Genomic DNA, 23986 nt, shown 5'->3' on the forward strand with positions numbered 1-23986 from the left:
GCATTTATTATTGAATGCCACGATTTCCCCGGAGCCCCTCGTACACTCTGCACCTTCCTCAGCCCGCGCGGACGCCCCGCAGGGAGCCAAGCCCTGACCCGGGGGCAGTGCCCCGCAGCCGAGCCGGGTGACCGGGGCGCAGGCAGGAGCACCGGCGTGGCAAGCGGAGCAGTTGCATAAGCAGCCAAGTCCCTTCCCCGCTGGTCCGCTAGGCACCGGCCCCGGCCCCGGCCCCGGCCGCAGGGGGCTGCTGCAGGCGGGCGCGGGCTCAGGGACTCCTTGCCCCCAGACCCCGGCTGCGGCAAGCTGAGCCCACGGCTCCGCGTCTCGCCCTCCCCGCCGACCCCAGCCCCTCCGGTCGGCGGTTATGAAACGCCGCCCGCAAGGTTTGTTTCACAACAGGGGCGGGCCTGAGCCGGGCGCCAATGGGCGGCCGCCGGAGCCGCGTCACGGGGGGGCTGCCCTAGATTTTACGTAATGTAGTTTTGTGCAAGCAACAAAAGCGTTTGCAAGCCGCGGGGGGAGGGGGGGGGAGCAACACCCCGACAAATCGCTCCTCGGGGATGGAGCCGGGCTGCTCCAGCCCCGGGGAAGTGGCTGCACCCAGCTGGCCCCCCTCTGCCTTCCTCCCCGGGAAGAGGAGGGTGGGAGGAGCAGCAGAAGGGATGCGAAAGGGGAGATCCGAGGAAACCTGCGGCCGCTTGGTCAGAGACGGGGACCCCGGCGCGCAGGAAGGGGGCAGGAAAAGCGCGGAGGGGCCGTCACCCGCGGGGAGCCCGAGCGCGCCCCGCCGCCCCCCCCGGGGGGTGCCCGCCCGCCAGGCGCGGCGGGCGAGGATGGGGTAAGGGGCGTGGGTGCGTCCGGATGGGTCCCGCAGCGGCAGCCCCCCCGGCGCGGCGCTGAGCCCGAGGAGAAGGCAGGAGACAGGGACCACCCCGAGCTCCCTGCGCGGGTCCCGGGCCGCCAGGGGAGGGAGAAGCCGGGACAGAGCTGCGCCCCTCGCCTTGTTTAGGGGCGCAGCCCGCCCGCCCCCCCGATTGCCGGGGCGCAGTGCCCCCTGCCCCAGGGCCGCATCCCCCCGCGCCTGCCCATGCGGCGCGCTGCTGCCCCGGGAAGGGCGCGGTAGCTCCCCGCGATGGAAGTTTTCCTCTGCCCCGCCTGTCGGTTTGTCCTGTGGGACCCGGTGACCGTCTCCTGCGGCCACTCCTTCTGCAAGCGGTGCCTGGGCGGCGCGCTGCCCTCCCGCTGCCTCGTGTGCCGGGGGAGGCTGAAACTCCTGGGCTCGAGGGCTGTTCACTGCAACGTCCTGCTGGGCGGCCTGCTGGAGAAGTGCCTGGACCGGGACACCAAGCTGGCCCGGCTGCAAAGCCACCTGCAAGATCTGCTCAGGAGCCGAGACTACAGGGCCGCTCTGAGGACAACCCAGAAGGGGCTGGAACTGGGTAAGCGTGGCGGGGGAGAGGGGGTCAAGGGTCTGGGGGTGGTGGGGAGGGAGGCTGGTCGATGTCTGGATCCAGGCACCCAGACAAAGCAAACCCCCACCAGTTCCTGGTTATGTAACTCCTCGGCGGGCATGCCTGATTCGGAGGCTGCACCGTCTCGCTCGTTATCAGTTTCCTGTCAGTAAAGAGCCGCTTTATTAGCTGAGACGGGAACCCCACCATCCGAGCTCCGTGCATGAAGCTGTGACTTCGCACGGCGTCACTAACGGATGCAGTTGAAGCCAACCTCAGTTTCACCAGGCTTGCACAGATGAAGGGTTTAATCCCTCCAAACCCCACTCCTTAGGACTTTTAAAAGAGCACTTTTATTATCATCTATACCAAAGTTCAGAGAGTAACAGCCCTCTGCTTTTCATTCAGTTGCCGATATTTTCTTTTGCAAGTCCTGTGCACTATTTATGTTATTCACCTGCACGTATGTAGCTTCCCTCCATGCATATGAGCAGACATTGCTCTTCTTTCATGGGCAACTTCTTTAGCAGGTTGAGGGGTATAGTTGCTGGGGCAAATTCTGCTGTCAGCCACTAATCCAAAGGGTTTCATGTGTGTAAGTGGTAGCAGAATTGGAGCCATTATTTTCAGGAGGGGCTGTGAGTTTATGAGAGGATGGGAGGGGAACAGCTGTTTTAGAAGTTGGAAGATCAGTAGTGCAGAGTGCTCACATGCAGCGATGTGTCAGTCCCAGAGGAAGTTCTTTGCCCAGCTTTGCTGGTCACAGGGGCAGTGCCATGTTGCTGGAGCAATTTGGAAAAGGGCTATGAAGATGGAAAATGATCAGCAGGGTTGTGAGATCATCCCAGTGTATCCACCCACAGTTACACCTGTCTGAGTCACCTCTGCTTCTTGGGAGAATGCAGCCATGGCAAAGACTCTTAGCCAAGGTTTGACTAATTCTCTAGTCTCCCAGGACTCCAAGGGCCAGGGCTGGATCCTGCAGTCTTCTTTTAGGATTGACCTCCAGGGGAAATTTGCCGGCCCTGTATTTTCTGAACATAGGAGGAAATGTGGATTGCTCCTAGGACAGCAACAATACTGAGTAGCACTTAGCTAGAGTTTTGCATTTCCAGTGCATGGCACAAACATTAATTCATTAATCACAATAGTACCAGCGCCTGGGAATGCAGTGTTTCTATGTAACTAATTTGCTGATGGCTAATAAATCCTCATTGTGTCCTGAGCAGATCCTTTTATCCAACATATTAACAAAAGGCATGCATCACTTTTCAGCATCACGATTGCTTGATCAACAGTCTTGAAGCAAATGCATGCCTGTGTGTTAATTAACATTTTCATTACTGTTTTATTTTACATCATGGGATTTCTGTAAAAGAAATGTAAGAAAAATGTTCAAAAGTTCCAAATCCTTGTTACACTATATGTGTGCTCCAAAGGTTCGTAGTTCTATGCTTACCATCTCCCCAACTTGTCTTTATTCTTATCATTTGGATTGCTGTTGCACCAGTCTCCTGGTGCTCGGCGTTGTACAAACACATGGAAAATATTCAATCCCTGCCCAGAAGAACTTCCCTTCTTGGTTATGGATACTGCCTGTCTATAAACAACATCTTAAAAAATTGTATTATTTTCAAGGGAAATGAAAAAGCACTTTGCAGTTAACCAAAGGCAGTGCTTTGTTAATACATCAGTTGCCTTATGTCACTTTTGCCAATGAGCTAGTGTATCAGTGGGAATCGTGGACCTCTCTTTAACTTATAGTGGCAATCAAAATTATGAAATGCCATTAGGCAACAGCCACAGATGTAAAAGAAAACACAGAACAGTCACAAAAAGAACATCTAGCCAGATCTTGAACTTTCCCCCACAAGCTCAAGTTCACGTGTGTCTCGGTGCATGTGGCAAATAAATCCGATCTGTAGGCATCATTAAACCTGTGACTACTAATGGCCATGGCATTCTGTCTTTACGCACACATGAAGGGGACAGGTGAAGTAGTGCAAAATAGTCACATCCTAGCTCTTCTCCTCTGGATTCTGAGCTCGGCTCAGGCCCCAAATGAAAAATGAGTTGTGATTTCACCGTGGTTTCCATTTCTCCTCTTAACAAAACACACTGCACAGCTCAGTTTGGCTGGCAGTCCTGGCTCAAAGACTAGGTTGGGAGGAGGGGCTGCATCTCCTTCTATTATATATATATAGCACTAGCACCCGGGAGAGGAGACCCAGTCAGAGATCAGAGCCCCGTTTTGCTAGGCACCAAGCAGATAAGTAAGGAAAGGCAACTGTTACTCCAGAGAGCTCATTCTCCAGGATTATGACAAGACACAACAGGTGGATAAAGAGACACATGGGGATGTGGGCAAGGTTACAGTAAAGACAGGTATGTTTGCATGAATAAATAGTCTCATTGGCCATCATAGTCACAGCTGTCTGCCCGCCAGGACTGCGGCTCATTGGCAGAACTGCATCAGAGCCTAGGTCTGGAATGGCAGAGGATTCAGGTGCACTGGCAGTGTTGTGTGCTTGGGAAACGCACATAGCAAACCAAGCCCAAATCTGCTGTACACCCTAAACACCCTCAGGCTTATACAGAGCAATACACCAGAGCATATGTTCAGAGCACTTACGATTGTTTTATTATGGAGAAGAGAGCGCTGCTAACATTTCAGCAGCATGTCTTCTTCAGAGCGGTTTTGCTAGAATCTCTTATCTGTGGTTAAATAACTATAACTACTTGGAAAGCGTTTCCAGTTTGTTGCTCAATTTTAGCCCAAGGCCCTTTTTTCCTTTGGCTACAGAGCAGTCCTTGGCTGAGTTTTCTTAGAGCTACGTGGGAGTTTAACACTCACATCACACAGCAGATTTTTGCCCCCCTTAGTCATAAAATCGTAGAATCACCAAAATGTAGGACTGGAAGGGACCTCGAGAAGTTGTCAAGTCCAGCCTCCTGTGCTAAGGCAGGCCAAATAAACCCAGACCATCCCTTTCTAACCTATTCTTAAAAACTTGCCGTGATGGGGATTTTACAACCTCTCGTGGATGCCTTTTCCAGAATTTAACTACCTTTATAGTTAGAAAGTTTTCCTAATACCTAACCTGAAGCTGCAGATTAACATTACTTCTTATCCTGCCTTCAGTGGACATGGAGAACAATTGATCCCTGTCCTCCTTAGAACAGCCCTTCACACGTTTGAAGTCTGTCATCAGTTCCCTCCTCTGTTTTCTTTTCTCAAGACTATTCTTTGTCCACAAATGAATTTCCAGAGGTGTGGATGCCTGGCCACTGCGTTTATGTTCACTCAGAAGGACGGCACCACGCCTGCCCTTGTTATAGCTTGGTTCTGGGTTGCTGCTGTCAAGCTCTCACTTTAACCCACCAGGGCAGCCCAAATGAAACCCACCTGAGTAAACCCCCTGCAGGGTGACGGCTTCCCCAGCGCAAACATGGAGGCGATGTTATCGAGCTGGCCTTTCCTCACATTCCGAAGTTAGAATCTGGAGTGGTTGGGGAGATGAGCCTTCCTGGGAGTGCCGGAGAGCCAGCAGTATAATTAGTGCAGGGGTATTTTCTCTCTCTAATCTGCTGTGCATCGCCAGCTGTGGATTACAGAGGTGGGCTAAGGGTTCACAGCCAGGCTTTCTCATTGATTAAGCTTGTACCCCTCAGCAGTCATGTAACATTCTCACAAGGAGTGACTGAAAGAGAGAAAATATTCATAGACAGACAGCTTGGCCGGGAAAATTACTAGCACACTGGGGGATAGGTGGCCCCCTCTGCAAATTAATATATGGTATGACCGGTTGAGCCAGGGAGCCTTTTAACTACAAGTCATCGGCTGAAATCCAGCCTAGGTCAGTAGGATCTGAAAGTAATATCATCTTATGCTTATCCGGTAACCTCTATGAAATTAGAATTGGGGGTGTTAGTGAACAAGTGGCCATGTGACATCAGCAGTCCCCCTGGAACTCGCAGTGGAAGTGCTGGAAGAAAGGTAAACCTTAGAGGTGATCCCACCAGGTCAAGGGATGAGGCCCAGTGTAAGTGTCTGTCCAGGAGCTAGCAGAGGTCTGTAGAATTGGCACTACAGCACCTTTCGTTGGTTCTAAAGCGAGGAACTTCAAAGGTGCCCAACTGCTATTAATCTGTCAATGAGAACTGAATTCCTCGTCCCCGTAGGCTGCTTTGGGGAATCTCAGTCTAAATTTATACTTGAAAACATAGAGCCAGATCCTCAGCAGATGTAAATTGGTGTAGATGCATTGAATTTATGCTGATTTACCCCAGCTCGGAATCTGGCCAATAAGGGCTACAGATTCCCTCTCTTTGTTCCATATTCCTCCTCCATCCATCTTCCTTGACGTGGAAATCACAAACACTTGGCCAGACAGACTTAGAGGCTGTCTAGTGTCCCTGCAGCCTATGGGTCCTCAGCCGAATGTTGTTTTGTAATGTCTCACAGCAGCATCACTCAGTGACTCACAGCAGACACCTCTGGGCCTTCTATGGCAACAGCACACCACAGGGACTATTTTTATTCTTTCTCCAGCCACAGAAGCACAGCTGTGTCCCAAAAGACTGCTTCTGGATGTCTGGAGAACAGCCCCCACCCCTCCTCCCCAGCCTTGAACCAATAGGTCCTGTTCTTGAAAGGCAGCTGTAATATGCATGGTCAGATTCCACTCAGTTGAGGTCTTGCTAAGAGGTTGGGTACATCAGGATAAATTGGAATGAAGGGAAATTGAAGGCTGGATATTTGGGGTGGGAGAGGGGAATCCCTAGGTTTCGTAGATTGTTGAATAGTCTCTGAAGGGATGCTGGCTGTGATTCAGCCTTATTACACCAAGCACCTGAGATTAAAAAACAGGGAGCTGTTCAGCATTAGCAAGGAAAGGGAGTAGATGAAATGGAAGCTCTGATTCCCTGTCTCTAAGCAGTCTGTTTTGTAACTGATTGCTCTGCTTGTTATTCTGTCCATTTCCCATAGCCTGTGTCTGGCTCATCTATTTGGGACAGTTTTACAGCACCGAGCACAGTGGGGCCCCAATCTTTGCTGGTCCTTAGGCATTACAATAATAAACATGATTCATTATTCTAAGGGTGGGTAGTTTACTTGGGATACCCTTGTGACTGGTTTTAAGTAGAACTGGTCAAAAACTTTCAGCTGAAAAACAGTTTTCTTCATGTTTTATGTACCATTTTCATTTTTTACTTATCAGTTTTCAGTTTGTTTTCTTTTGTTTTTGACGATTGTACCACTCTGGATCAGACCAATTCACCACGCGCCAGGCTTCTACAAAAAATCAGAAGTACACCCTAAATGCAAAGTGTCTATTTCAAAATTGAAAAAAAAAAATCATTTTTGAGAAATTTCCAAAACATGGGAATACAGTAATGCAGATAAAAGAAATCCTTGTAAATATTTGGAGATCAAAAATGAAAAACTAGGCCCATTTTGAAACCTAGCAGAATGAAATCAGCTTTGAAAATTTCAGAGTTTTCATGAGTTAAGGTCTGGAATTATAGAGTCTTTAGCTTTGTTGACCAACTCTAGTTTAATCGTAGCCTGCTTTGCATTACCCGTTCCTGTTATAAAATATTGACATCTGTGACTCGTGTCAGACAGGATCATCTAATTAGCTGGATAAGATCTCTTAGTCATGTGTCTGATGTGGATATTCTACTCTGAGAGTGCTAACCTGCATATTCATTGCCTTACGGACTCTTCTGCATCCTGGCCTGAAATTAAGTCATTAACAAAAACTAATTAGTGCCAACAGTGTGAATTTAGTGGTGACAGAATCATGGCGTAAGTTGATCAAAATGCAAATGCAAGTGTATGTGATAAAATAGTGCAAGTCTCACCAATTTGGCATACAATGAGTGTGCAAAACAGTTGTCAAACTGTTTTATCCTATTGGCTGGCTTTCCTTCTACACCCTCTCCTCCGCACTCCGATGTGCAAGCTATGCTTATTTTGCCTTGTCCATCCAATGCCAAGTCAGTGCAAGTTACACTACTTTACCCCGACACCTGTTTTCTGATGTTGTAAACCCCCCCCCTCCCCCAGCTGAATTTGTCCAGGAGATTTCCATAGGACTTGCACCTGTTTGCACTAGGTCAGAATGTGGTTTGCCGTGTATAGGAGACACTGAGTGCAGACCTTGTACTAACGGCACTGAGGCTTCTGCCTGCAGCTCCTGATGATGTTTCGCTGAGGCTGTGCCGGTCGGAGGTGTATGTGGCCCTGCAGCAGTATTCAGAGGCACTGGAGGATTTGGAGGTGGTGTACCGGAGTGAGCCAGAAGAGTTTGAGGTGAGTCAGTGCATGGCTAGTGGGTTTGTTCTGCTACAAGAAGGTGGATGGGGCACTTGCTGTGGGCTACAAGGGCTCTTTGAAACAAAACATGATGCAAAATGTTGAGCTTGAGCTGTGGGACTGTAGCCGTCTGCTCACAGGGACGGGGATTTCATTCCTGGGACGGTTAGAACTCTAAATGGGGGGTTAAAAATGCTGGCGAGCTCTCCCTTCCCGCTTCTCCAGAGGGCTTCATTTGGCCCCAGGCATCTCCCTGATCTTGTTTTGCCACACTTCTACGAACCCCCCGCCCCGGAGAGAGTTAGAGCTGCCCTAAGGAGATGGGGAGGGGGTCCTACAAATATTTAAGAGCAAAATTTGAATCTGTTATCAAACATAAAACACTCCCGGAGTGAACAGGATGCACCTAGCAACTTATCTGCTGATGCACTAGGATTCAGCTCTGGGACTCAGAACCCATTCAGATTTCAGCTGTTGCAGTTTTAGAGGGTCTTCTCCATTAAGCCTCTTCCCCCCTCCAGCTCCAGGGTGCTTTGCCTTTTGGCCGCTCTTCCTGAAATTCGTGGGCATGTCAGCATCCCATGAGTCTTAGGGCCTGATCCAATGCCTGTTATAAAAATTGAGATTCTTTCCATTGACTCTAATGGGCATTGGATCAGGCTTTAACTTGCTAGACTATCAAGCGCACGCCATTTGTTTTGTGCATTGCAATGCTCCACCATGATGCAACGCCTCTGTGTCATCATGCAGTGAGGCAGCATTGTCGTGTGATGCTGTAAACTATCGAGCCTTTGAGGGCAGACGCTCACAGGTGGGAACCTTTCCCTCATCCCTTCTCTTGGGAAATCAGATGGCGTTTTCCAAGGTGCTTTTGGCAGGAAGTTCATCCCTTACACAGTTAGTGATGCAAAGGCATAAGGGGACCAGGCCATTTTTTGTTACCGCTGGCACAGCTGTTGTTCCCTTGTATGTTGCCAGGCAAAATAGAGTTGTTTTCTCTATGGTGAGATATCCTGTGGCTCACTAAGTGCTGGAAGTAGGTGCTTTCTTCTTGGCTTTCCTCCCACAGGCCAGGTACAACAGGACATTTGCTAGACAAGCCCAGTATAAAAAGAGATATATGCATGACTCCCTCCCACCTCCAGCGCCCTGCTAGAGATTTCAGGCCAGACCTTGAAGGGGAAAGGCAGCTCCGTCTCCAGCCTGCCTGCTTAAACTGAGCTGGCTGATTATGCCAGACTATGGGCCTATGGTTTCTTTATGACACAGGCTCCAGTTCACCACGGGTGGAGCTGACCTCGTTTTCTTTGGCCTTCGTTCAGTGTCTGTGAGCAAGGGAGTAGCATGGCCTTTTGGATAATATGACAGCGACAAATGTTCATACCGTCTGATTTTTCTGAGCTCACTTGCCCAGGTTTTGGAGAGATCTGGTTTCTCTGTGTGTGTTTGCACAGTGTGGGCTGGATTCTCTATGGCGTTGTGGCCCCTTTATACTTCTCCAGCTACACAAGGGCAGCCAGATCTCCCCATGAGGGAGTACTCTCAGTATAAGTGGGTCCCCATGGGAAGAGCGGGCATGGATGGCTCTGTGCTGTCTTCCTTTGCAGCCCACTATATACCAGGGGCACATCAAGGAAAAGAGAGAGCATGGCTGGAGTGAACTGGAGGTTTGAGGGCTGTGGGCAGTCGGATGTAAATTACAGCAGCCTTGAGGTTGCTCTAATTTACACTGGGGACTGAGCACAAAGGTGTCTTTGTCCCCTCATTTCCTGTACTGAGCATTGCTTGGCTGGAGTGCACATGTGGCGCTATGTCTTTAATGGCTGTACTAATACAAATTATACAGAAAGATGAGGGGATTTTTCTTTTCAGTGTCACAAATTCTCTTCGGACTCCAAAATTGACAAATTTCCCCCCAGATGCAAATATCTTACCCTCAGCTCAGCTTAATTTGGAGCCAGGTCCCGGCAGTGCAGTGGAAATGCAGTAGCCACTAAGGGGTTTCTCCTAGCCTCCCTTGGCCTATAGTTTGGAAAACTTTCATGGTGGCCCTTCCCTGTGTCCCTGGGGGATGTCTGGGAAAGGGACAGCTTGCAAAGAGCGGCAACAGAGATCTAGAGAGTGGATGGGAAAATGTGCTCATTGTGCAGAGGATCCAATCTTTGAACGCCACCACCTTCCAGCAGCCCTGGTGCAGCTGGTTACCAAGCCGGGCTCATGGTACATTGCTAATTCTGAACTCGCGCGCTTGCTCTCTACACAGTCATTGGGTGTGTCTTGCTTGGAAGCACATTAACCAAATTAAGTGGCAAGTTGCAAATATTGAATGTTGAACGCCGCTGCCAGTCTGAGGTTCTGTCGGGGGCCCCCTGTAAATATAAGATTCACTACTGGCATGCGAAACCTTAAATTAATGAAGACTTGGCCCGCCACTTCTCAAAGGTTGCTGACCCCTGTTTTAGCACCACAGAACAAACACTAGCATGTGAGCTTAAAGAATAAAGTTCTGAGCCAGCAGCGGTAGTAGGTCGCTATCCTATAGAAAATCAGCCATATCCATGCAATACCCATGTTGGCAGTGTGTTAAAAACACAGCCTCAAAAACATTCCTTACTGCTCAGCAGGACTAGCTGCCTTCTTGTCTTTTCCATTTGTAATTTCTGCGATTCTCTGAGACAGCAGCAGTACAGAGTTCACATTTCACCACACATGGCTTTTTATGACATTCATGGGATTCATAGCTCAGTTCATGGGGCTTCTCAGAGGGAAGCCTAAGTGGCCATTTGGGATTTTTTTAAGGGGTTCCGCAAGGTCTGAGTTGGTGGGCTAACTTGTATTAGTGCTGCGTGATGAGCTGATACAATGAGGACTTGGGTTTCTAGGGCTGCCAAGCTAGCGCCTCTCAGGGGCATGAGGTTCCCTTTAAAAGAAAACAACCAGCTGGTGACTAATCTGGATGGGGAATCTGTATGGCTCGGTCCTATTTGTTTTGCTCCTCTGCAGGGCTATTTCAGGAAAGGAAAGGTGCTGCTGGAGATGGGGCAGAAGTCTGAAGCCTTGCTGCAGTTCCACCATTGCCTTACACTGAATCCCAGCTTCCCTGCCGCTCAGCATGAGATGGAAAAGGTGAACGTGCCCCGGGGCCTTTCAGCCAAGAGTCAGGCCCCACTTTAAACCTGTCGACTTCCCCAGGAGATAGAAATCTGGGCATGGATTTCAGTGCCCTTGAATAAAGCAATGAGGTGCTCCTTTCCTCCCGGAGACTGGGCATCCTGCTCCACCGAGTCTCTAACCCTGCCAGCATGGAAGTGAGGAATAGTCTCTTCCTGAGGGCAACTATGAACAGGCTTCCTTCCCCTCACCCCCCACCTTCCCCAGGCAAAAGCCTTGCAGTTTTTCTGTCCAGAAAACTGCTTCTCGAGCTGCAGCTCCAAGTCTCTGGCCTTGGCAATGCTTAGCGGAGGCACTGCACCCAGGCTGGTTAAGAAAGAGCAGTCTAGCCAGCCCGGAGTGTGGGGGATCTTAGTGCAGATCCTGTTTGGCCGGTGTCCCTCCCCTTACAGAAATCACCATGACCTTTGGCACCGCTTGCTACCCCGGCATGCTTCCATGGGCTCAGAGACGTTTCCTCCATCCGAGTCCAGGGCAAGGAACATGGTTGTGGGTGGAGCGGTTTGCACTGCACTTGCCCGTGTTGTATCAGTTTTTTTGGCAAAGTCCCCATGGCTGTTAATTACCACTGCCATATTCCCTCTCTTCTACCACCCTTTCTTCCCAGCTCACTGCACTGCCCGGGCATTAATGTGGCAATGGGTAGAACTGGTGTGTCACTGCAGCAGGAAACCAGGATTCTGCCCAGAGGCTTTGAAGACGAGAAATTGGGCTTGGATCTTCATCTCTACCCTGTCCTATAGCCATCAGGCATGGCCGGAGTTTGGTCCTGCCTAGCTTCTAGAATATATAGGGGTGGGGGGAACAGAGGGCGTTGAGGGCTTAGACTCTTCCACCCCGATCTAGAATCCACATTCCACCTTACGGTGTGCTTTCCCTGCACCAGACATGTGACGTGATTCTTCTGCCTGCAGCTCCTCACGCAGGATGGCTCCCCGCTGCCCGGCACTGTTGTGGAACTACTGAGTGCTGCCAGCTTGGACTTTAAAAGCTCCAGCTCAGGGAAGGAAGGAGCAGGCCCTCTGCTAAGGCCCTCTGCGGCAGGAGAGTACGGGCAGGTGAGGGGGCCTGTTTGGCCCACTATGGTTATGCGTGCAGGTGCAAAGATCAGGTGAAGATAGTCACTCAGAGGGAGGTGTGTGTGTGTAACCAAGAGTGCTGTCATGTCTTTCTCTGGAATTGGGAAGGGGGTGAAGGAAAGACGGAGGGAGTTGCAGCAAGCAGAGATTCAGCACCGCAAAGGGGTGGACAGAGCGGGTTGAACACTGGGAAAGCGATACCCCCATGTCTTGTGAAGGGATTGGGCAGGTATGAGAACACACCCACTTTCCAGATTCTTTTCCCCCCTGCCGTGTTTTTGGTAAGCAAAATATTTCCAAACTTATCTCAGGCAACAAAAGATGTGACAGCAAATTTGGGTCACGTATGCAATTCTCCCTTCCTGTGTTTCGTTTTTCGAGGGGAAAAAAAGTGTGGGGGGGAATTTTTCGATGAAAAGCTTAACGTGAGGAAAAATTCAGGCCAGCTCTCTTAATGAAAGCTCCTCTCCTATTGTTACTTTACCCGCTCTGGGAGACCCCACCAGTTGAGGAGGGACATGGAGATGGGGGAATGTGGATTCAGACGTACCCAGGGAGTGGGCGGAGCTTGGAGAGAGTTGGCCCATGTTTTAAGCACAACACTGGCCATCCTCTGCATGCATGATAGGTGCCCCGGTTGGATAACAAGGAGACAGCATCTTTGTTCTCCTCTGTAGTATGTGTGTGTTTCTCCTCTGTAGTGTGGGTGTAAAATCCTTCCCTTGGAGCTCCCATGCCCAGCATGTGTGGAAAATCCTTCCCCCTGGTGACTCAGTTGTGCAGACGTGTCTATGGGGAATGCAGGAGAGTCAGGGATATCAGGCTTGACTTTTTATTTTTTGTGATCCAGGATCCAGAGAGAGAGACGGAGGATGGGAAGGGGGAAGCTTTGTCTGAACTTAGCCAGTTGGAGCCTCGAATTCCCCAGCAGCCTGCCTGGTGGCTGAGGAGAAGGAAAGACTCAGGGACTTCGGCAGAGAGGCAAGAGGGGAGATCATTAGGTAGGTGGCCTCGCAGGCACCTGGAAGCCCATCAAAATGCCGCGAGTGTGTGTGTCACCCTGTCCTCCATTGCAAGGGAAGTTTGCAGCCTCTCTCTTGGCATTGGGACCCACAGTGGATGGGGCTTAATATTCATGGAGAGTGGAAGAGTCTCAGTGATTGTGGAAACCCAACATTTCTTAATGAAGCTTTGTCAGTCTCCTCTAGAGTGTGTCCCCTCACCAAGCCGGGTAGAGGAGTCTACTCCAGAGACTTCTGACTGTATCTGGTCAAATTCGACCCTAAAGTCACATGCTGCAATCCCCTCTCAGACTCCTCATCATAGGAAGTACAGAGGAGAAGGCCGTGACCTGAACTGGACAGTGTCTATCCCCCCACCTGGTCTCGTAGGCTGCGGGGGACTGGCTGGTATTTGGATTCATATTGGAGTTGTATTTGGATTCAGGTTGGAGTTGTATTTGGAAGTACAGCATCATGTGGTTGTGAATTCCATCCTATCCCATTTGTACTGTGAATTCCCTTCTTCCAGTGCATGTGCTTCCAGCACATTTAGCAGGGTGATTTCCCCATGCATACTCTCACTTAGAAAGGCGGCTGTTAATGCCGGTTCCAGTTACAGTGTGTCCTCCACATAGACAGGCTTAAAAGACAAGTGTAGTTACTTTGCTTTCAAACCAGAAGCTCACTGAAGTCTGTGAAAATATTCCCAATGTCTTCCAGGGGCTTTGGATCAGACCCTCCATTCCGGAGTGAGAAACACTTCCCGTCCTGTACACACCGGGGGAAAATTTTTTCCAAAGTATGAACTTGGCCTCAGCATTGGACATGATGGTTGCCGCGACACACACACACACAATTAGATAATGCTACCTAACACTTTGGCTTTTCCTCTTCAAAGCATTGTCCAGGTTATAACGACTTACACCTCACACCACCCATGGGAGGCAGAGAATTAGTTTCATTCTCCAAATGAGCAAACAGACCTAGAGGGATGAAATGACTCACTCAGGCCATGCAGAATGACTCACTCAGTGGCAGGGCAGAAATTATTGCTCCTGGTCTTACGCTTGCTTCACTAGACTTGAGATCCAGGCCACGCTGCCTGCTAAAATGTTACATTTGAAATCCACCCGGCTGAAACCCTGTGGCTGTATGCTGCAGGAGGGCAGACGAGGTGATCATAGAGGTTCCTTCTGTCCTTAAATCTATGAAAACCCCCAAGCGTTTCCCGGAGGGCATCACTCATTCCTCTGCTCCTAGGTATCGGGGAGGAAACAGCAGCAAAATCTAGCCATCGCCTCGAGCCAGAGCTAAGGGACTTACTGAGCGTGTCTGACCTGGAGTGCTCCCTCTGCATACGGTGAGTCACCAAAGGGCTTTTGCTGAGCGGGGGGCCCAGTTTGCTGGCTCAGATCTTTTGCTCACATCTTGCTGCTAAATTTTTGCATGCCAAAGCGCAGCAAAGCTAAATGAGGGAGGCACGATAAAGCGCCCAGGACACGGATAACAATGTGTGGTTGGTCCCTTTGATGTCGATAATGGAGTCCGTTACCACCAGCTCATGAGTCAGCATTCCTAGTGCACTCTGTGTGATTCACTGTAATGAAAACACTAGGCACCTGTAGGCTGAGGCTCTGAAGTGAGGGGTGCCTTCTTTAACTGGGGACCATTGGGCGTCTCTGTTGGAGAGAAACTCCAGGACTGGAATAGGAGGGGGCAATGGCAGAGGGGAGGAAACTGGTGCAGAATACAGCACGCAGCCAGGCTGGCTTGTTGGATAATATAGAGCAGGGAACAGGCTGGGGCCATTTGACTGAGTGAGCTGATAGTGAAACCCAGTGAAACTTGCCAAAGGGGGTGTTAAAATTAACTTCATTATCCACTTAACTCTTTGAGTACCTGGAACCGTTACACAGCGCTCCTCCTCCCCTCTCCCGAAGGCTCGTGTTCGCGCAACAAGAAGACAAAGATGTTTGCACGTTGTAGCCTGGACCTGAGGCTGCTCCTAAGCCTTTCCCTGCTCCTAGTAGCTACACCGGGGTGGGGGTGGGGGGATTCAGCCAGCGACTGGGCAGCATGGGAAATGTACCACTCCCACTGTAAGTGAACTGAGGAGGGTGGAGTTAAACTAGGGGTGAATTTGGCCCAATGTACCTGCAAATCACCAGTCATTTAATCCCAGGACTGTTTTTTGAGGAGGGGAACGAGGCATGTACAAGTGTCCAGTAGCCCAATGGAGAGAGAAGGCAGGAGAGAAATGTTAGCCCAATGATTGGCGCTTCCATTGGGCAGCACGTCCTGGCCTGTTAACGTCTTCTCCAAGCAGCGGGCACTGGTCCAGGGCTCTCTGCTCTATGTCCCCCTTTGGTCCCTACTCTCTTACTCTCTCCCTTCCCTGGGTTTGTCCCAAGTAACCTGTTACTCTCCATGTCTGGGTGGACCCTCCCCTCTTCTGGGGGAAGGCTGTTGGGACCATTTGGTGGGTAACTGCCGCCTGCTGTGGAAAGTCACATAGGCCAGTCGTTAGCGCTCTGCTGGCCAAGGAGATCGCTGGGAACGCTCTGGAGGCAGCATGCTTGGCCTTCGTCAGTGCTGGTGGGATGGAGCATCTTCCATTGCCTAATGCTGACTGCCCCGGTTGTCTCCAGAGGAAACCCCTGCCCTGTCTCTAGGCAGGTGCAGTAACAAGACAGTGTGGGGTAGGATCACCAGGACTCCAGCAGGGATGCTGTGGGGCTGATCTCCGAGGTTTTAGTGGTTTAATTCCATCGATTGGAGCCCAGGCTGCCGATTGGGGGTGGGTGATTTATACTTCTGATTAAGCAGTAAGCCAGCATCACAGACAGGCTTCACACTGGAGCATTCAGCTAACTAAGCAGCAGGCCAAGGTGAGCATGTTCCCTCACAAATGGCTGGCCTCTCCCAGCAGCGAGAAAGGAGATCTGGGACATGGCTTGCCCCTGCAAGAAGGAGAAGTGGTACATGTGGCTTTTCTCCAAGTTGGGTTTGACTGTGTTCTGGCTTGGTGGAGCTACCCTTAACGCCCACCAGCAGGGACGGGAGGAGAACTAGGCCTTGTGCTTGGATATGTTGGCCAGCAGCAGACAGGACCTGAGCAAAGCTCTGCCAGGGCTCCTCAGTCCTGACCTTAAACCTGCTGCTCCCTCCTCAGGCTTCTGTTCAGCAGAGACCGATGGCCGCACTGTGCTCAGGCAACCTGCCCCTGAGCCATGCCCCCGAGACCACCCTGGGACTTCAGATCAGCCTCTGAACCCAGGAGCAGTGGCCTGAAGCGCTAATCCCTCTGAACGACCCAGCCCTGGTCTGCAGCTCGAGGGCAGGTTATTTTTTAAGCCTGAGTTCCCTGGATTAAAAATAATAATGCGACTAATCCATTAGGGTAGACGTCAGTTCGATGAGAGGAAATGGTCTGTGCGAGCCAAGATGCTGCATGGAGCTCGGGCCTCCTGGCAAACTGACTGACTGTCAAGTGCTGGCAAGTTCTGGGAATAACCTGCTAGGCTGGCTGCTCTTGGCAAAGGGGAATGGCCGTGTGAGCGGAGATGTTCAGTGATGTGTGAGGCTCTGGGGCAAAGTCACTGAGCGTCACCGGGTCAGGTGCCTTCCAGACACTGGTCATACTCAGCTGCATGTTTCCTTTACAGTCAGTTGCCTGCCAGGAGGCTTGGCTGTTAGGGGAGTGAGCACCATGTGCAGGAGAGCTGACTTGCTTTGTAAGATGGAGGTGCTGGGCAGGTGTCGGAGGGTGAATTCTCTCTGTCTATGGTAATTCTATGGTTCCATTTGCCATAGTCTCCGGCTGCTTGACCCTCTTAAAGCTATGTATCCTCCCAGCACCCCTGTGAGGGAGGGAAGGGCTGTTAGTCCTGTTTTACAGATGGGCACCTGAGGCAGATAGACTGACTGTGAGTCTGTGCTTCCCCCTGTTCAGCCTCTTCCTTCATGGACCATGGAGGGAACGGGATTGTCTGCATTGCCTTCAGCATGCTCATAACATGTGTAGCCCTGCAGTATGATAATGACTGTTGTCTAATCTCATGCTTTGGGGCTTCAGCCAGTCACTTGCTGGGGTCAGGAAGGAATCCCCACCCCCAACATGCACTTTGAATCTTTTTTCCCTCCAACTTCCTCTGAAGCATCAGAGATGAGCCACAGCTAGAGACATGATACTGGTTGGGGTGGATCGGTGCTCTGAGCTGGTACAGAGAATCATCTGTCTTAGATGCCTGGCTGGTGGGTCTGGCTCATATGCTCAAGGTCTAACTGGTTGCCATAGTCAGGGGTCAGGATGGAATCTGCCCCCACTGGCTGGCTGGGACCTTGAGAGTTTTTCACCTTCTTCTGCAAATGAGGCCTGGCTCCCCTCCTGGGATCACAAAGCTCTGTCTCACCTACTCAGTTCCCTGCCATTGCAGGGCATCGGTGGGATCTCTGTCTCGCTTGTACTTGATACCTGTGGTACACAGCAGTTTAGTCTCCTGAGGACTGAAATGCTTGAGTTTAAGTGAAGTGACTGGGCTCGACATAGCGGGATTCGGGTGCACGTTAATAGCCTGTGATACAGGGACGGTCAGACTAGATCTAATGGTCCCTTCTGGGTTTATGAGACTCATCCAAGAGGTCTATGGCAGGGCAGTGCTTGAACCCAGGTGTCCGCTAGTGCTCTAACCAGTGGCCATCCTTCTTCTCTAGCTCTAAGAGCTCCCCCCTGCCCCCAGCAGTGAGAGTAATTCATAGAACAAACTAACGAGCAGATCCCCAGTAAAGTGCTCGTCCCCTTTCTGGGGTGTAAGCACGGCAGCACAGTCTCCTCTCCTGTTGGCTCCAGCCTCCGCCAGGTCCCCAGTAATGCATCCTGACAGGTCGCATAGCAGGTGAGCCCTAGGTACCATAGGGCACAGCTGGAGCTGTTAAGAGCGTGGTGGGTCCTTTGTGAGCTCTGGCCACGGAGAGATGTGTCAGTGGCGGGCAAGATGCACCTCTGGTGGGTTTGTGAGCGGCATAGAACTCGATCGCTGTTCTCCAGCAGTGGCTGCACCACTGCCCCCTAATACCCTGGTCACATGGCAGCTAGAGCGTAGTAACTCCATCTGCCGTGGGCTGCCCGCAAAACAGTGCCCTCACTTTGGTGCAGATGGCAGCAGCTCAAAGTGTGCATCCGCGAGCCTCCCACAGGTTCTTTGCACTGGTTGCCCAGAGAGCACACGTGCTTTGCTGGCATACGAAACCTTAACTAGACTGGGACCCAGCTACCTGGGGGGCCTGCTCTCTGCTTCTCTCCTTCCTGGGCTTTCGGCTCTTCTGAGGCCAAATCATGGCCTGTAACTTCACGCACGCCTCTTCCACCCTCCTGCCTTCGGTGTACTCACCCTTGTGCCTGTGGTTCTGCAGGATGTTCTTTGAGCCAGTGACCACGCCCTGCGGCCACACCTTCTGCAAGGAGTGCCTGGAGCGCTGTCTGGACCACAGGCCCAACTGCCCACTCTGCAAACAGAGCCTGAGAGAGGTAAGAGGAAGCCTCTGGTGACTCTGTGGGTTGGAGCAGAAGGGAGATCGGAGCACTGCTGCTAACACGCTCCAGCTGTAAAAGCAGCAGGACTGGAAGCCACATTGGCCAAACTAGGAGGGTATAAGATAGGACCGTGCTGTATGTTGGCAAGCACTGTTCTCTACCAGATGGGGCACTGGGTCTGCTCATGTACGTGTGATTGTTTCATGCTTTTTCATACAACATGCAATGAGACTGTGGAACTCATTGCCACAAGACTAGGTGAGGCCAAGAATTTAATTAGATTCATAGAGAAACTGCACATTTATATACATCTAGGGTTATAATAGTGAAGGCTAACAAAAATGGAAGGGGATTAAACCCTCATGCCTCAGGGATTAAGGGAATCTCTAACTAACATGGATTAAGACGAGACCATCACAAAGCAGATTATCTCAGGGGTTTCTTGAAGCTTCCTCTGAAGCATCTGATATTGGCCACTGTCAGAGACAGGATACTAGACTAAATGGACCATAGGTCTGATCCAGTCTGGCAATTCCTTTCCTATAACACCTAATCCTATTATACCTGTGGGAAACCCTCCTATAGCTGGAATGGAAGGGGCCTACATCACTGGGAGAAGAAGATTGTGGGCTCTCTCCTTCCCATTCTTTGATCTGAAATGGCCTTTGGCTCCATGAGGGTTGGGGATAGTTCCCAGCTTCAGTTGGGCCCCTGCACTTCCCTGAATGTTTTTGCCCAAGGTTGTACTTCTTTCTCTTTCTCTCTCTTTCAGTATTTGAAGGCTGGGAAGTACAACCCCACCGTGCTGCTGGTGGAGATCATGGCGGCCACCTTTCCCTCGCAGCTGGCAGACAGGAAACGGGTGCATGAGGCTGAGATGGCAGAGCTCGCAAAGTAAACAAAGAACGTCTTCAATACATGGGTGTGGGTGTGGGTGTGGGGAGAGGGGCGGGAGAGTGAGTGTATGTGCCTATACCAGAATGTGGACAGGGGAGACCTTCAGTCTCAAAGGGCCCTTCAGAGAACAGAGAGGATCCCACTGAGAAGCTGCTACCTGGTGGGTTGGTGGGGTTCTCTCCACTGGGCCTCCATGTCAGATCAGCTGGACTGCTTCATTGGCAGAGTTATATCCCCCTGGATAATCTGAGGCAATGATTTACTATTCTGCAAGGCCAGAGCATTGTTTCTTCATGCATCCCTTGCCTCTTGGTGGAATGCAATATTAAAGAGCTGGTTTGTGAGACTGGCCAGGTCCTGCTAAGTATAAATTGACTCTTTGAGACTGATGAGACTCGGTGTCCTGTGCTTTTCCATGTGCTGCTCTTGCCACGTCCACACGGAAAAGGGGTGAAGTTTCAAAGCGATGACCAAGAATTTCTTTCCTGTCATCCCCTTCCCTGCAGCCTGACCAAGAACATCCCCATCTTTGTGTGCACCATGTCTTTCCCGGGCATCTCGTGCCCGCTGCACGTCTTCGAACCTCGCTACCGTCTCATGATGCGGAGGTGCCAGGAGACCGGCACGAAGATGTTTGGCATGTGTATGTATGAGAGTGGGAAGAGGTGAGCCACAGACCAAGGCACCAACTGCAGCTGCATTCTCATCTCTTCATCTGTGACCCCCTCCTCCCACTACCCATGCTTCATCCTTTCAGACCTATCGACTGCCCCATTTTTTTGCTGTAGACATGTCAGTTCCTGTGTCTTTATCTTCCAAAATAGTAGCTGTCAGTCTAGGGGCCCTGTGACGTCCACGGGGGGCCACTGTCAATGCTGGAAGAAAGATGATCCCGTGGTTAGGGCCAGGTGCAGCAGTGCTGTAGTCTACAGCTCTTCCAGCATTTCTGTTGGAAACCCCCATTAGGAGAATGATCCACATGAAGGGAGTTTAGAGGGTAGGGAAAGGAAGCCCCACAGATCCTCCAAGAGGCACCTCTCTAGTTCCTTTCAGAACAGCACTGACAGGCTCCAAAAGGCAAAACCCCTCTCCCCTGGTGGGAAGATGGTGGGCTGCGTACCTGGGTCACAAGGGTCAGAGATGCTCAGGGCTCCGGCAATGATATGTAAGAGCCCTGAGTAAAATATATCCATAGTCACCGGTTGCGTAGCTTGGACATAATTCAGTGTCCTGGACACTGGAGGAATCACTCCCTTGCAGATGTATGTGGCTTAGTGGAGGGTTTTATAGCTTGACAGGGATCTTCTCTGTGTGTAGGGCCTTCATCCAGCCAGTTACTGGGGCTTTTTCTTCCTTTTTTTGTGGAAAGACGCTCTCACATTGCTCTCATGCCTAAGCTCCCTCCCTCTTCTCCCCATACTCCCCTCTCTTCTGCTCCAGTTTTGCGGACTACGGCTGCATGTTGGAGATTCAGCACATGGAGTTCTTGGCCGACGGGCGATCCCTGGTGGACACGATAGGAAGGCATCGGTTCCGGGTGCTGAGGCGGGGACACAGGGACGGTTACAACACTGCTGATATCGAGTACCTGGAGGATGAGAAGGTGAGAGCAGCCCGTAGGGCTGCTGTATAAATGCACAGCAGGGGCAGTAACAGTCATTCAGCAGGGCAGACCACCGGTTGAAATGAGGCTATCCCAGAATGGTGAATTCTGGCGCATGGGAGCGTTCTCTCCAGGTGCGTTTCTGGGGCTCAGAATTTCCGTTCGCTCCAGCCATCTGCTGCCGGCTCATCCCTTGCTGCTTTATAATCTCTACTTCCCAGGTTTAGAGCGTGCTGGGGTTTCCAAGAACGGACTTCAGCCGTTTCACCCACGTTGGCCTCCTTGCATTCAACGCCTAACTGGCTGCCCCCACCTCTGTGCTGCAGGCCAGGTTCGTCATGGAGGGCATCCCTTCCTCCCGCTCGCAGTATAGCTCACCAGTGGCACTGGTGGTGCTGAACGAGGAACCAGTGCTGTGCACATGGGATTGGCTCCCTGTGTGAGTGAGCTGACCCAGGCCAACTTCTGCTGTTCGCAGCCTTTCGAGGAGTCACTAAATGGACACAGTGCTGTGGGGGCGGGTGGCTGGGATGACAGCAGTATCATGCTGGGTTGGCACTGCCTGCTGCAGAGAGGAACCTCGCCCATACTCGTGCTGCTCCTGCACGTGCTATGTTACTGAACCAGTTTATCTAAAACCCCTGTATTGCTTTCTTCTCTCCTGTCTTCACCACTCCTGCACTGTCTCCTTCCAACTCCCTCTCCTTGATCTCTCACCCCCTCCGGTGCTCCCCATCACTCTTCTTTCCATTCTGCTTCCATCTCCCCGCCGGCCAGGTGGAAGGGGAAGAGCTGGCCGAGCTGCAGCGTCTGAACGAGTGCACCTACCAGCAGGCGCAGAAGTTTTGTGAACACGGGGATGCCACCTTGAGACAGATTCTGATGCACCGCGGCCCCCTGCCTGAGAAGGAAGAGGACATCCAGGTAATGAGGGAGTTGCTGGCGAGGCGCCTATGGGAGGGCTGCCTTCTTAGAAATAAACATACAGATTCCACAGATGCAATGGCCAGAAAGGGTCATCCTGAATCTCTAACCTGAGCTCCTGCATCACTTGGAGCTCCGTGGTGGAAGTAGAGCATGCATTTAGAAAGACATCCATCCTTGATCTCCAAGCAGAGGAGGATCCGCCCTGTCCCTTGAGGAGCTGGTGCAGTGGTTCATTACCCTCACTGTTAAAAATTTGCCATCTGATTCCCAGCTTGAATGTAGCTGACTTCAGCTTGCAGCCACTGGATCCCACGATGCCTCTGTCTGCTAGATTAAAGACCTCTCAGAGCGGAGAGATTCCGGTGTAGGCACTTAGAGACTGTCATGAAATTGCTCCTGGGTTAACTCCTTTACTCTCTCATCGTGAGGGGTTCTCCCGAACTTGAATCACTCTTGCAGTGTGATTTTTTCAGAATCGAACGCACCAAGCAGAAGTCCTCCATTATGAAATAAAAGGCCCAGACGTCCAGGGCAGGAGCAGCAGAAGGCGCTGCAGGTTGAGAGTGAGGTGCCTTGGTGGAGCAGTATGTGGGGAGCCCAGGACTGGACCATCAGGGCTTTCTGCAGGCCACGCCATGGTACATTAGCAGAGCTGGGGGAGGGAGGGGGCGGAGTTTGCACTCCACGCTATTGAGCAACAATACTGGGCTGGCTATTTTCTGCCCAAATGTTTGTTTGTTTGTAAAAGTGCCAATTGGGGATCAAAGCCCCATTGTGCTAGGTGCTGCAGCTTGTTTCTGCCCCAAAGAGCAATGTATTACTCTCTCCTTTTTAAAACAAGAACAGGTTTGAGGACAGTGATATGGTCATAGGGGAAACTGAGGTAATCTGCATGCCAAGATGAATTGCTTGGGGAACCTACTATGATCTCATGGCTAAACCCTGCAAGGGGTCTGAGCTGGAGCAGGGACGGCGGGGGGAGGTCCTTTCAGCGGATATATCTCAATCCCAGGTGCACGACCATGAGTTTTCACGGGCACTGTCCTGGTGAATATATCAACTATGCCTGGTTTTAGAATATATGCTGTGGGACGAACCAATCCCCACAAAGCTCTTGCTGTTTGGCGGGGATCCTAGAGGGGACAAATAAGTCAATGTGGTCTGCCTCGTCTAGTAGTTGCTCCTATTGCTATTTCGAGAGGGTTTCCCTTGCTCAGCATCATTTTTAGTGCTGGTTTGTGACCCTTCGCTGTCTAACACGTGGCCCACAGATATTTTTAAAGTGTTCCTGGAATCAAAATAAAAAAAGTAAATATTTGCGGCTACTTCAAGAAAATGGCATTTCTGGCAAGGGACGAGGTGCCCAAAGGGCTGGATCCGACTCGCTTGTCACATTCTTCTGATGGATTCAGACTCTGCAGAACAGAAGCTTTCCTTTTCTTAAGCAAGTACATTTCTACTGGTTGCAAAGATTCTCTTCTGAACGTGACTGGACTTTACGCTGCTTTAGACAGCCTGAAACTAGAGGCAGGCCCTCTCCTCATTCCCCCCGAGTGGGGTGTTTTCTCTTAAACCTGGTTACATTTTAAAGAGCATTTTTTCAGATTACTTAGGTGCCCAACTGCGCACCTAAATGGCATAAATAGGTGCTGCAGTGCTGCATTCAGATCCAGGAGCTGCATGTGCAGATGGTCAAACAAAGGGCAAACAAAGTGTCCTAAAGATACCCTGGATAAGGCTTTCCCCACTGAGAACTGCTGTAGGCCAGTGGTTCTCAAAGCTGGCCCACCGCTTGTTCAGGGAAAGCCCCTGGCTGGCTGGGCTGGTTTGTTTACCTGCCGCGGCCGCAGGTTTGGCCGATTGCGACTCCCACTGGCCCCGTTTGCTGCTCCAGGCCAACGGGGGCTGCGGGAAGCGGCGCGGGCCGAGGGATGTGCTGGCCACCCTTCCCGCAGCCCCCATTAGCCTGGATGGCAAACCCCGGCCAGTGGGAGCCGTG

At 51.2% G+C, this 23986-nt stretch overlaps 1 protein-coding gene across 4 annotated transcripts in view; it reads left to right on the plus strand.

The window, feature by feature from the left end:
- Positions 1-497: 497 nt before the first annotated feature.
- Positions 498-23986, plus strand: part of LOC119860079 (LON peptidase N-terminal domain and RING finger protein 1-like) — an 80911-nt gene continuing 57422 nt past the window's right edge. The window contains exons 1-12 of one of the 4 annotated variants that reach the window (XM_038413282.2): positions 499-1442; positions 7655-7773; positions 10780-10902; positions 11862-12005; positions 12877-13027; positions 14288-14387; positions 18440-18554; positions 19333-19454; positions 19964-20122; positions 20898-21060; positions 21838-21984; positions 22461-22625. In XM_038413282.2, coding sequence (XP_038269210.1) covers positions 1136-1442; positions 7655-7773; positions 10780-10902; positions 11862-12005; positions 12877-13027; positions 14288-14387; positions 18440-18554; positions 19333-19454; positions 19964-20122; positions 20898-21060; positions 21838-21984; positions 22461-22625 — 1815 coding nt within the window. In that variant the 5' untranslated portion in view covers positions 499-1135. Of the gene's footprint in view, positions 1443-7654; positions 7774-10779; positions 10903-11861; positions 12006-12876; positions 13028-14287; positions 14388-18439; positions 18555-19332; positions 19455-19963; positions 20123-20897; positions 21061-21837; positions 21985-22460; positions 22626-23986 lie in introns of all 4 variants that reach the window. The other 3 variants (XM_038413283.2, XM_038413284.2, XM_038413285.2) reach the window with 3 other exon arrangements.

Source organism: Dermochelys coriacea, chromosome 8, assembly GCF_009764565.3.
Source record: "Dermochelys coriacea isolate rDerCor1 chromosome 8, rDerCor1.pri.v4, whole genome shotgun sequence".
NCBI classification, from domain to species: Eukaryota; Metazoa; Chordata; order Testudines; family Dermochelyidae; genus Dermochelys; species Dermochelys coriacea.